Genomic DNA, 13,383 nt, shown 5'->3' with positions numbered 1-13,383 from the left:
CAGATAAAATGGGTTGGATATAATAAAACGTGTCCCTTTCATTATTCGACCATTCCAAGAAGGCAGTCACTGTGTATTTATCTACGTTAGTAGGCTTGGATCGAAAAATCAACACGCTGATGAGAAACTAAAACATTTTTTAAATCTACTTTCATATTATACAATTTGAATTATACTGGCAAGTATTAAATTACTTTGAAAGCTATCAGACTAGCATTAAAACTTAAAAGACCTTTTTTCTTTTAGTTGTATAATTGAAAGATACCGTTTTCAAACTATTAAGCTAAAGGGGTTAGCACAATTTCTCGCGTGTGCTCGCTTCAAAACAATTTAAGATTTATTTAAAATACCTGACAATGGGAAAGTTGAATACTCTGATAATCAATTTTCGAAAGTTTTTCCCCGGTAAAGGTTTATAGGCACTATAATCTTTTATTGGTATGATACGGAATAAAATTGGTTTTTAAAAAAAGGCATAAAAAAAACGGAGAAAAAACAGTTTAATCATTAAGGTAGAAATATTTTTTTAAAGATTTATAAGTGGCCTTACTACCACTTAAATAGACGTTTCTGTCATCATCATATAATTAAAATCCGCTTTTAGTTAACAGTTTACTCTGCGTTGGAAATGCAAAGATCTATTTTCTATGATCATGAGCTGTTCAGGAAAAAACCGTTTCAAATATTAATTCATTGGGAGCTTTCTAAGAACTGCGTTGCATTTTAATTTTAGGGTTATATTAACATTGTATGCAATAAACAGTCAAATCTAAGGTATTTTCTTTTTCAGAGAATGAATTAAAACATTTTATTATCGACGCTTCAACGAAGGTTTTTTAAACACCTCCAATGCTAGTTTTAGCTATAAATCCAGTAAGTAGTAAACGCCCTTTTCGCATGATGAAATCAATAAAGATTTATTTATAATGAAAGTTGATTTAATCCATAAAAAGCAATTTCGAACCTTAGATACCATCAAAAATTTAACTGGAAAAGTATCATTTATTCATTTTGCCGGCAAATTGGATAAAGTTATGAGTAGCTTTGGCAAAGTTAATATATATTTTGCACGCCATCTCTGATTTACCATAGTCAGTTCTTTATTTTCAAAAGACACAGTATTTTCAGAAATGCGCTTGATCTCTTGAGTTTGGTTTACGTTGGTTATAATTTTGATTTATTTCTGAAATACATGTAGGCTACTTAAAATACTGTAAAGATAATCAGGTGAGTATTTCACATTGTTATCTTTGGGAAATTTCCATTTAGTATATTTCCATCCCCCAATAACAGAATGTTTCATAATAATACTAAATAAATTCTAATTTACAGTTTTTTTTAATTAATAATCCCGAAGCTACAGGTGAGCGCGGTTTGCAATGAGTAGGAGGGTCGTGGCAAGACCTTCATGTCACACGAGCCAACAGCTCCCTACACTCACAATTACCTTTAACCTCAACAAGTGTTTATGCAAGGGGAAAGGGCTCGGGGGAAAAACCCTTAAACCATTGGTGATAGAATTTGCACACTCAACGCAGAAGGAGATGTTCCGAGTTTTCACACAGTGCCACAAGCTGCGATCGAATTCGGCTCCTCTTGCTGTGAGGCGAAAGTGTTAGCTACTCCGCAACCCCACTTTGGGGGGTGGCAGAGTGGTTAGCACTTTCGCCTCGCAGCTAGACGAGCCGGGTTCGATCCCAGCTTGTGGCACTGAGTGAAAAACTCGGAACAACTCCTTCTGCGTTGAGTTTGCAAGTTCTCTCCCCACTGGATTAAGGGGTTTTCCCCCGAGTTCTTCGGTTTCCCCTTCCATAAAAACTTGTTGAGGTTAACGGTAATAGTTAGTGTAGGGAGCTGTTGGCTCGCGTGGCATGCAGGGCTTGCCACCACCCTCCTACGCATTGTAACCCGGCCACCTGATTTAAAGGCTTCAAAAGTCGCTTGACGAAGGTGGTGCCTTGGGTATTAGCCTAGCTGATTATTATTATTATTTATTATTATTTTAGTTCTTACAAGAAAATTTTTACAAAAACTACTTTAGATTGAAATTTGAAAATTTTATGTCTAAGTGAATTGACCGGCGGACATTTATTGGTGAAATAGCAGCGTTTTCTGAAGATTTATTAAAACTTTTTTAAAAAAAATATTTTTAACCACTAAGTGCTAGATCAACTTTATCTGTTGTGAATGTGTAGAGCTTCACCTTAAAACTACAAATGCTTTTGATTCGCTGAAAAAGCCCTTTTTTTCACTGAAAAACGAGACTAGAAAAATTAACAAATTTAGCAATTCAAAACAAACTTTTATGATCAAGGAAAGGGATATCAAAGATATGCACGCATTCACGTATCATGGGAATCGACGGAAACCCCCAATTAAGGAATACCTGTACTACGTTTAATAGAACCGTGTTCGGGTTTTAATTAATATAATAATTTATTTCAAACACACTTAATAATAGTTTAAAAAGTGTGTTCAATTATACCCCTATCAGCCAGCTTAAGCTCGGAAAATCATTTCATCAAATGCTCTATCATTTCTTGGGTTGAATAACAAACCATAATTCAAAAGATTGACGATCTCAATGATGTTACACAAAATTAAAATTTCTACCTTAAGTAGTTTTTGTAACAAATGCTTGTTCGAACATAAAAAAAAACTAGCTGTAGTATTAATCCCCCATTCTAAGCGAGAGTTAGCAACCTTAATAAATAAGCGTATAGGCAACACTGATGAGCAGATGCGAAACCAAGGAAAAACCAAACTTTTCCCGTTGTTGGCAAAACGAGATGAAAGTAAACGAAATTTGGAGTAATTTCTTTGATTTCGCCTTTAAGAAATATAACGAAGAGATGTACCGAAAAGCCATTTCTTGCCATCCCAAAAGAATTTCATAAATTTGTCAATGCCGTTAAATCTTTTTCTAAACAGGTCGAAAAAGTTCGAAAACGAAGCTCAGTAGACTGGTGACATTTTATTATGTACATCGTGCTGAAAAATATTATTTTGTTTAATTAAATTCATAATTGTTTATCTCTTAAGTAATAATGAATAAAAGTATAGAAAACGACGAATATCACTTTGCTGTAGTAGAAGTAAGTAAAAACCAGTGGAATGTTTCGATTTCTGAAATTTTTTATTTATATTTAATTGGTTAAATACTTAATATTATTCAGAGCTTTATTTAAAAGAATTATTGGAAAAATAATAGAGACTTGGCCGCCATTGTGGTCATATTTTTCTCCCCACGATAAAAACTATTGAAAAAAAAACTGTGACGCAGCACTGCCAAGTCCCTATTTCAGTATTAGTTTTTTCATTCCTAATCAGGTTGAGTAATTCGTGTATTCCCGAGGCAGTAAACCAGCTGCTCCAACTTCCGCTAAAAACTATTAAATACCTTACTCTTCCGAGCATACGCAAAATCAGGATTTTACAAACAGTCTCTAGGAGATTTTAGTGCACTATTTTTACTGGGTAAACGTAGTTGCCGTTTGTAGTAAAATGGTAAGTGATACGTCAACCGACAGCTAAACTCAAACCATGGGTAGCTCAATTGTTTTTGGAGATCGGAGCACCGGAAGAGGGTCATTTTTACATTTTAGTGCTTTCGGTCGAGTTTTGTTTTTGAAATTTGAATTTCGTGCCAATTCAAGACTCAGAATACAAGCGCCATCTGTCTCCAAATATTTTATCATCGACCTATTAAAAAATAAATAGTGCGCTTAGTGTGATGGCTTTTAGCTAAAGACAACAAATTCCATAGTCTCTTTCGCAATATAGAAACTTTTGGCGTGCTTTTTAGGGCACTGCACGTCTGTTAATTATTATGAACATGATGTTCGGTGGTTGAATGACAAGGTGATTAGGATGCACAGTAATTTGTTGAATAAATGCTACTATTGGTAGCAAGTTATTGTAAATTATGATTGAAATTTTGTTCCTAATTAACTAAACGTTGTAAGTATTTATTTTTGTAAAGTAATTCTTCGGGTGTTATGAATGAGTGCCCTGATGATGATAAAGGACAGGGTGGTTTAGTTTCTGTACACGGTGGTTGAAATTTTGGTGAAACTAACATTAACGCTCTTATAGTGCGTTTATTAATGTGATCTATAGGGTGATTGAAATATTGTTCTTAAAATCCGGAACCACTCAAGAAGTCGATGAATAAAAGTGAGTAGTTTACCCCCGTATTCCTGGATACGCGTGGGGGGCGCACCGTGCTTTCCCCCACGCGTCCACAGCTTCGTGACGGGGGGAATGAAGCGGGGAATCGCGATTCCGCCCCCTCTCGGGCGCGTGTCACGCGCACGTTACCTGAATAATTAATGAGATTAACAGGTGTTAATTAGTCGACCTGTCAATCAACCTGTTCAAGGTCAAAAGGGTGAATATTAATGAGCGTGGTATTGTTTAACTAGGTGGATTACCGTTAGGGGTCATTTACCTGTTATATGGATAGTATAGTAACATGTGTTTGGTAAGCGCGAAAAGGATCAATGAACAAGTGGAGGGGAGGTAAAGTTTGTATTTACTAGTTATAAAGTTTGTACCTTTATAATTAACCGTTAGGGTTCATGACCTGGTAGCTATATGGTTAACAAGTCATTAGCATTTTTTTGCGTGAATTTAACATGTGTTTTGGGAAAGCGACGCGAGGATAAGTCTATTACATGTTTGACATGATTTTGGCGGGAAAACGGGTATAGTTTGTACTCTATAGGTCTATTACATGTTTGTACCTTTATGATTAACCGTTAGGGGTATTTGACCTGGTTGCTATATGGTTAACAACTCATTCGCATTTTTGGCGGGAATTTAACTTGTGTTTAAGTGATGTAAGCACGAAAAGGATCAATGAACAAGTAAAGGGGAGGTAAAGTTTGTATTTACTAGTTATAAAGTTTGTACCTTTATAATTACCAGTTAACCGTTAGGGGTATTTGATCTGGTAGCTATATGGTTAACAACTCATTAGCATTTTTTGCGTTAATTTAACATGTGTTTTGGGAAAGCGACGCGAGGATCAGTGAACAAGTGGTTCAACTCTTTAAATTAACATATTTGGCGGGATTGGCGGGGAAACGGGTATAGTTTGTACCTTTATAATTAACCGTTAGGGGTAATTGACCTGGTTGCTATATGGTTAACAAATCATTTTTGGCGGGAATTTAACATGTGTTTATGATGATGTCAGCGCGAAAAGGATCAATGAACAAGTGGAAGGGGTATAGTTTGCATGGTTTAATTACTTGTCAACGGTTAGGAAGCGTCTTTGGGATGATGGAACTGAACAAGTGATCTCTTTTATTGGATGTTATATGGTTGAGCATTTAGCATTTTGGCGAGAAAATGATTTAACATGTTCTGAAGACGGTTAGCGCGGAAGTATTACCTGTCAAGACATCAATGTTAGGAAGCGTCTTAAGTAATCTTAAGAAGTAAATATTAATGAGTTTTATAAGCTGTGTTTTAACGTTAGGAAGCGCGGTAAAAATTATTCATATTTACGCTAACAACACATAACGGGGTAAAGTTTTTAGGCTGGTTTCGAGTGGTCTCTCTTTTAGCGGTTATTATGAGAACTCTTAGTCATTTTTGGCTTGAAAATTCTTTAACATATGAAATGATTAGGGAGAAAATGTATCGACCTATTAACAAGTGGTGTCTTGGTTGAACTCTTAGGAAGAAATTGAGAGTTAAAGGTATAATAAAAGGTTACATCATAATAAGCTGTGTTGTAATAACCGTTAGGAAGCGTGGTAAAAATGATTCACTTTTAATGACTGAACATAACGGGATAAAGCTTGTATCGTGTTATAACCTGTCATTCGTGGTCATCTTTATAGTGTCCCACCAGGGGTGTCTCATTGGGTAACAAGTTGTCCCTATATGTTTCGTTAATGACTATAGCAGCGTCACGTGAGACGCACCATCTTATTTACGGTAATTGAAATGGGTCTTCCATAAAGATTGCTGGTGAAAGTTTAACATTTGTCAATGCTTCACCACTAGACTGGTATCTTTGGATTCGGGTAGAAGTTTCAAATATAAGTCACCCCTAATACGGGCACCTTTTTAACGGTTTTTTAGGTTATTAATCTAACAATGTCTTTATGCACATAAAAAGTATAGACTCTTAAACGCGCCTCCCCGAAGCGCGGTAAAAATGATTCATATTTACGTTAAAAACACATAACGGGGTAAAGTTTGTAGGCTGGTTTAGAGTGGTCTCTCTTATAGCGGTTGTTAATCATTTTTGGCTGGAAAATTCATGTGTTTTGGCCGCCATCTTTAATGATTCATATTCAAACGGGTCCTGTATGGTGTATTGAAAAGGGTGGCCATCTTTGTTATTTTTTAGGAAATTTGCCATATTTACTTTATATCATGTTCAAGCTTGTTTTTAAACAAGTTGTCCCTAAAATATTTTTATATATATTAACATAAAACGTCGCATTAAAAGTCGGTAGATGGCTTGGGCCTAGCTGATTATTATTATGACAATGTAAATGCATCAAAAACTATATATTACCGTCACTTAACCTTTAATAACGACGCGCGAGAAACATTGTGCATTACGTGGTAAAGTTTTATTGTTAAGCCTAGCAATCGTAAATAATAAGCCTAAAATTTATAAATTGGAAACTGTGTATTCAAGGTTATTTTGGGGTGAAGAAATTAGGGAGTTTAGTTTTTTATTGGATATTTCAAGTTTTTAACATAGTCAATACGTTAATGACAGTAAAGATAGTATATCCTGTCGTCCGTTAGGAAGCGTGTTTGGGGTCATCTCACGTAAACATTTGTTCAAGGTCAATTGAATATCAAGCGTGGCCAAAAGACATTTCAATAACTCGCGTTTCGGCGTGTGTAACAAGTTTTCCCCTATATGGTTCGATCAAAAAAGCCGCGTCACGTGATCATCTGTTTTATGGTTAATGAAAGGGGTCTTCCATAAATAAAATTATTAGTTTGTCAATCATGCATTGCATTTTTAGATATACAGGGTCTTTTTTTTTGCTCGGAAAAGTGTTTTTTTTTTTTCAAAAACTATTTATAGTACCGATATCAAATTTAGAAGGTCAATTCTCTATACCGGGGGACATCAGTTTGAGAAATTTGAGCGTTTTCGGTAATGTTTTTCACCAATTTTGAAAAATTATTTTTCGACCACTAGGTGCGAGATAAAAAATTTCTATTATAAAGTTGTAGGCCGTCATCGAAAACCCTTAAAAATTGTTCACTCGACGAAAAACAATTTATTTATCAGTGAAAATTCGAGCTTGAAAAATTTACAAGTTGGTGAAGCCAAATTACGATTGTTTGAAACGATAATTGAAACCGAATTACCTAATCCAGTTGAAACTTTGGTTAAAAAAACGACCGGATTTAAAAAACACGAGGCTATAGGTCAATCCTAAACATGCATTGGGTATTTAAAGGAAAACTTTGGGAGATTATTATCAGTGTTTGATAATATTTCGAACAATGCCTCGTTATTCAGTAGCTTAGCGTACCGAGATAGTTGCCATTTACTATGGAGAAGCAGCGCAAAACCTTAGAAGAGTGACTGAAATCTTCGCAGAAAGACATCCAAATGGAGCACCATCTGTAAATACAGTAAGACGAGCAATTCACGATTTCAATCAATTTGGTAACTTGCAACCTAGGTTTCGCGGATCGGGTCAACCGGATTTAGACTTCGAGAACAATGTACTCGCGTACTTTGTGGCATATCCTCGTCACAGTTGCGCTAACGCCGCTGCTGATTTGGGTTGTTCTGCAAATCGTGTGTGGAAAATTCTTCGTAAGAATCGCTATCACCCATACAGAGCTACGCTCCACCAAGGACTAATTGACGGAGACCATCAAAGACGTTATGAATTTAGCAACTGGTTACTAAATGCTGTCCAAGAAGATAGACAATTTTTGCGCCATGTTTTGTTCTCCGACGAAGCGTCATTTTCTAGAGATGGGCCCTTTAATCATCAAAACAGCCATCTTTGGTCTGACATCAACCCACATTGGGGTTTTGAATATCATCACCAGGTTCAATTTGAACGGGTCAATGTTTGGGTTGGACTTGTTGGAAACCGTTTGATTGGTCCCTTTTTCCTGCCGACGAACCTCAACGGCCAAAGGTATTTACATTTTTACAGAACGAACTGAGTGACGCAATCGATGACCTTCCATTGGCTGAAAGACGTCAGTTGTGGTTTCAGCAAGATGGCGCCCCTCCGCATTTTTCCCGGCAAGTAACTGAGCACCTCAACAACGAGTTTCCTGAAAGGTGGATAGGGAAAATGGTCAAGTGCATTGGCCAGCAAGGTCACCTGACCTAACACCGCTGGATTATTTTCTCTGGGGATTCGTTAAAGCAAAGGTATACGCCACGCCCATTGAAACTAGGGAGGAACTCATTAGACGAATAATCAGTGCTTGCCGAGACGTCACACCAGAAATGGTAGAGAAAGCGTGAATAAAATATAAGCATTTAAAAACCAAACGTGTACATTTTTTCAAGTGTGAAAACTCTGCTACTTTTGAATTAGACTTGTTCCCTTTTCAATTATCGTTTCAAACAATCGTAATTTGGCTTCACCAACTTGTAAATTTTTCAAGCTCGAATTTTCACTGATAAATAAGTTGTTTTTCGTCGAGTGAACAATTTTTAAGGGTTTTCGATGACGGCCTACAACTTTATAATAGAAATTTTTTATCTCGCACCTAGTGGTCGAAAAATAATTTTTCAAAATTGGTGAAAAACATTACCGAAAACGCTCAAATTTCTCAAACTGATGTCCCCCGGTATAGAGAATTGACCTTCCAAATTTGAAATCGGTACTATAAATAGTTTTTGAAAAAAAAAACACTTTTCCGAGCAAAAAAAAGACCCTGTATACGTCGCTATCAAGTTTCAATATTTGGTTAAGTTGCCCCAAACAGGGGAATCATTATTCGTGTAAAGTTAATCTAACAATGCCTCACGTACATAAATCGTTTACGTATACATTGTTTTATATTACCGTACCATCGGTCTGGTCTAATATGAAAAAATAGCAATCGCTCACGAAAGATAAGGAGAATGTGATTAAGAAACTATCATTTTTAATATTACCACTTCTATAATGAGCTAAGGTAGTGCCTTGGGGTCCAGTTGCGTTGGGGACGTGTTAGATATGTTGTTTTGACGCTTATAAACAAGTTGTTCCCAACGGTTTTTTATATATTAACACGTACCTAAAAAAACCGCTAGATGACTTAGGTATAAGCTGATTAATATTATGACATTGTTTCGGCGTCGTCATTTTAAGTTCAATGTTAAATTCGTTAACCTCGCAGTTTGAAACAAGTTGTCCCTATATTAAGAATAAGCTTGGTATTATTAACAACGTTTGCAGCTCTGGCCTTATAAATGTTTCACAGTATACAATGTCTTTACGCGCATCGTGTACATTTTCTTCAAAAATATTAGTTTACGTATATCCGTACCATATAACCTTTTAGTTTTACCAATCGAACATGTTTAGGTCACGAAAAATAAGGGAGAATGATAGGAAACTATCGTCTTTAATCATATAAAAAACTAAGTATTTACTCTTAGGATTAGCCAATACTTTACGGGCGCGGGGTCAAGACTTTTGTTATTATCTGGATATGTTACTTATGAAACATTAACGATTCTTCTAAATATAATGCATTTATAAGTTCGCGTATTGAATACATTATAGTATTAAGAACTTATGAGTACGTGGCCACTATACGAAATATTTACATAACAAGGTCAGTTCCTACTCATAATAAACGTAAAAAGATCATCTAACACTACCTGTATATTATTCCGTGTTAACCAAGCGGCACGAGGAATGTTTACGTAGCGGTTTAATAGACTTTAACATGTACGGTCCGTTAATTTTCGTAAGTGGTAGCGAAAGTATGGGAAGGGCCACAACGTGAAAGAACGCTCAATCAATTTGTGAACCTTTAAAATGACTAATAATTTAATTATATGGGAGTAATATAGTGGTGACAATCATTAAGACTTAGGAAACATTCTACCGTAAAATAAGCCTATCATAAGCAGACATGGGTTTATTGTGATATCAACACATGGGTTTATTGTGATATTAACAGACCTATATTCTATTTAGTTTTTCGCCACTATAAAAATTGAATTCTTATAAACGATCGTTGTTCGATTATTATTAAAGAGCATTATAGTTTCACCACCAGGGGTAAATTAAGAACTTAGTGGCAGCACACACTACCCTGATTGTAACGACTGCATTATTAATGTAAGCAATGTTTAAATACTTGACCAACGAATGTTCCTGTATGTTAGTTTAATGTTGATATTTCGGTTAATATTGCAGTAAAAAGCTAAGCCTAACAAATACGTTGTCGTCAAACCTCGGACCAAAAGCTATAACTTGTTACTGAAAACATTTATACTTTCTGTTATTATCTCCCGCGTATTGACTTAGTAATAAAGGTTAAACGTATTTTATAGCGTCATATGAAATAATGGGCGGAAATAACATACTGGCAGGTGTTTTCGGTAACGAGTGTGGCGGCTGAAACGGTAATTTTGGACTATTTGAGAGGCGGTATTATTGAACTATACTTGATAAGTTGAAATAAAGTTTAACATATTGGAATAAAAGCCTTTCTTCGAAGAGTACCCTTTAATAACGCTCGTCTGTTTAACTATATATTTGGTTTTTTTTGTGCCAGGTGTTTTGAAAACCATAACCACTAGATAGCGGTTTTTAAATTACCGCTAGGTGACGCCAGTTACAATTTACCGCTAGGTGACGACAGTGGCCGCTACGTGACGCCGGTTACATTTTACGCGAGCTAAATTTTTAACCAGCTTTAAATACGTAAAATGCATTTTGAAAGAAAAAGAATAGAGAGTTTCAACTCAAATTTTCCGGCAACCTTTTTAAATGTAAACGAGTTGGCAAACGCCGGCTTTTTTACATTGGGCATAAAAATATTGTCATGTGTTTCTGTTGTGATGGTTTGGTTAACGATTGGAAAGAGGGAAATGTACCTTTACTAATTCACATCCAACTGTTTCCGAATTGCAAATTTGTTCAGGATGAAACCACGGATAACATTCCCGTGCTTCGCGAAACGAACGATCCATGGCATTTAGGACCTATGCGATCTGAATTTCTAAGATTACAGTCGTTTAAGGATTTCCCGATTTATTACATAGACGTGAGAGATTTAGCACACGCAGGTCTCTTCTACACGTATAACCAAAATTGTGTCAAATGCTTCTGTTGTGCTGGAGAGCTATTATTTTGGGAACAGAACGATATTCCGATGGAAGAGCACGCTAAATATTACCCGAGATGTAAATTCGTTTTAAACCAGAACTGCGGTAATATACCATACGAGTATGATTCAAACCAAGCGCCCTATTCAAGCACCAACGAGAAGGCTCTGGTCTATAGCTTAATTACTCATGTCATTGAAACTCTAGATCGGAAGAAATCTAGACCACTTTGTAGCATTTTATAATTTTCAACCAGAAACAATTAAATGAGTATTAAAATGTACCCGTTAAATCAATAAAACTTTTGTGAACCAAACATCGTTTTCAACCGAGTTCGCAGAGTGTCTTTCCCCTCGTTTTCAACATATTAAAACTGATATACGAAAAGACTATTCTGAAGTAAATTTTAAATGATGTACAATTAGAATAAACTAACTATTTTCTGACGTTACGCATCGTCGCTAGGCCTAAAGTAGTGCCTGTCCTGGGGAGGCTTTTTTGAAAATATACTGAAATTATTATTATCATGGTTCCTCGTGTATATAATTTGCTAGTGTACACTAATTTTCGTATGGTATAATAACAAAGAACACATTTACTAATAAAAAATGTATTTATAAACTGAAAATGTTTTTCAAATATATTACATCATTTAAACAATGATCAATCAAATCCCTTACGTCAAATGGACAATAACCTATAAATTGTTCCAAAAATCTTTTTCCACTTGGTGATCCTAAGAAATATGAAAGGCGGCGTAAATTTCTATAAAGTCACAGGGGACTTGCTTCTGTAATGGTTTATAACCCGCTTGAAATTTCGAAAAATTGTCGACCAAAACACTAAACATTAGGTCTATAACCGGTACGCTTTGTTTTAACAGATTTAACTGTTCATCTATACACATTTTAATTTCATTTAAAGCTAGCACTTGCGCTCTACTAAGTGATAGACTGGCTGATAAGTTTATTTCGTATTCCAAATATTTTTGAGTAAACGGCATTAAATTCCATGAAAATCTTCCTCCCGAACAAGAAACTTCAAAATTGTGTTCAAAAGTATAATCGGAATAAGGTTCGACGGTCGAAATTGGCAGATAAATCTTTTTTATTGTTGTTGAGTTTAGATTTTTAATGACCGAACACCATTCTTTTGTAAGGGCGTCCCATGTTTCTAAGGAAATGTCCGTACTTTGGGCTCCATTAGAAATATAAATACCCGGCTCTTTGTTAAAAATTGATACAGTTACCACCAATTGAGAGGGTGATTGTAACGTCAGAGAAACTAAAATAAAATACGTGTTTAATAAAATTAAAGTTTAAAAAGTTTTAACGTACCCTTTTTAAAGGACATTGTATGAATAATCCACCTTTTGTTATCGAATCAATTCAACTATAAAATTTTGTCCTTGTATAAAACGTGCAGGAATTTTTTAATAGCTCGCGGCCAAGCTTCCTCGGCAAAAAAATTCTCTTTCAGCGAAACTATCTCTCTCTCTCTCGACGTCGCGCTTTTCGGGGAACCTCGCTTCTTCGGCGTAACACTCTCTCTCTGCGCTTTCGGGGAATCTCGGTGAAACGCTCTCTCTCCACGACGGTGTGGCGCGTGTTTTTATCTCACGCCGAGATAACCAGCTGGTGAAACTGCGCTTGAATGAGGGAGGTGTGTAAATTTATACCAAACGCTTTTGGGCCACGTCTGTGTGCATATTTTTTTAATGTTAAATAATTAAACATTTAAAATTTAGTGATATGTAACAATAAGTTTGCCTCTTTTGATTAGTGTGTTGCTTTATTTTTATACAACTTATTATACAATTTTTTATACAACTTTATTACAGGTTATAAGATAATTTTTAACTCGGAACCTAGAAATGAAAAATGCTATTAGAATTGTAATTATTTTTTCGGAACCTAATGTTTTACCTCCTTCTACTACGATGGTGATTCCCGGAGCAGTAATAAAAATTAAAAATTAAAAATGAGAAACATGATAGTTTTGTTTTATAATTACCATTTCGAAGATCAAGCTCCCTAGGTTTGTTCGTTGGAGGTTCCGGGTTTTTCGGAGATGTGGCTGGTGGCGTTTCG

At 35.7% G+C, this 13,383-nt stretch overlaps 1 protein-coding gene across 1 annotated transcript; it reads left to right on the top strand.

Moving 5' to 3' along the window:
- Positions 1 to 11,010: 11,010 nt before the first annotated feature.
- On the top strand, positions 11,011 to 11,538 carry LOC149963209 (E3 ubiquitin-protein ligase XIAP-like). The gene has a single exon (XM_090165226.1). The coding sequence runs from the start codon at positions 11,011 to 11,013 to the stop codon at positions 11,536 to 11,538; it is 528 nt and encodes a 175-aa protein (XP_090021352.1).
- The last annotated feature ends 1,845 nt before the right edge of the window (positions 11,539 to 13,383 follow it).

Source organism: Leiobunum rupestre, chromosome 1 (assembly GCF_980474605.1).
Source record: "Leiobunum rupestre chromosome 1, qqLeiRupe1.1.hap1, whole genome shotgun sequence".
NCBI classification, from domain to species: domain Eukaryota; kingdom Metazoa; phylum Arthropoda; class Arachnida; order Opiliones; family Sclerosomatidae; genus Leiobunum; species Leiobunum rupestre.
This window is presented reverse-complemented; position numbering and strand designations above follow the sequence as displayed.

What these genes read in the sequence shown, in the direction of transcription:
- LOC149963209 (XM_090165226.1), top strand. Translation starts at nt 11,011, where the DNA reads ATGTGTTTCTGTTGTGATGGTTTGGTTAACGATTGGAAAGAGGGAAAT.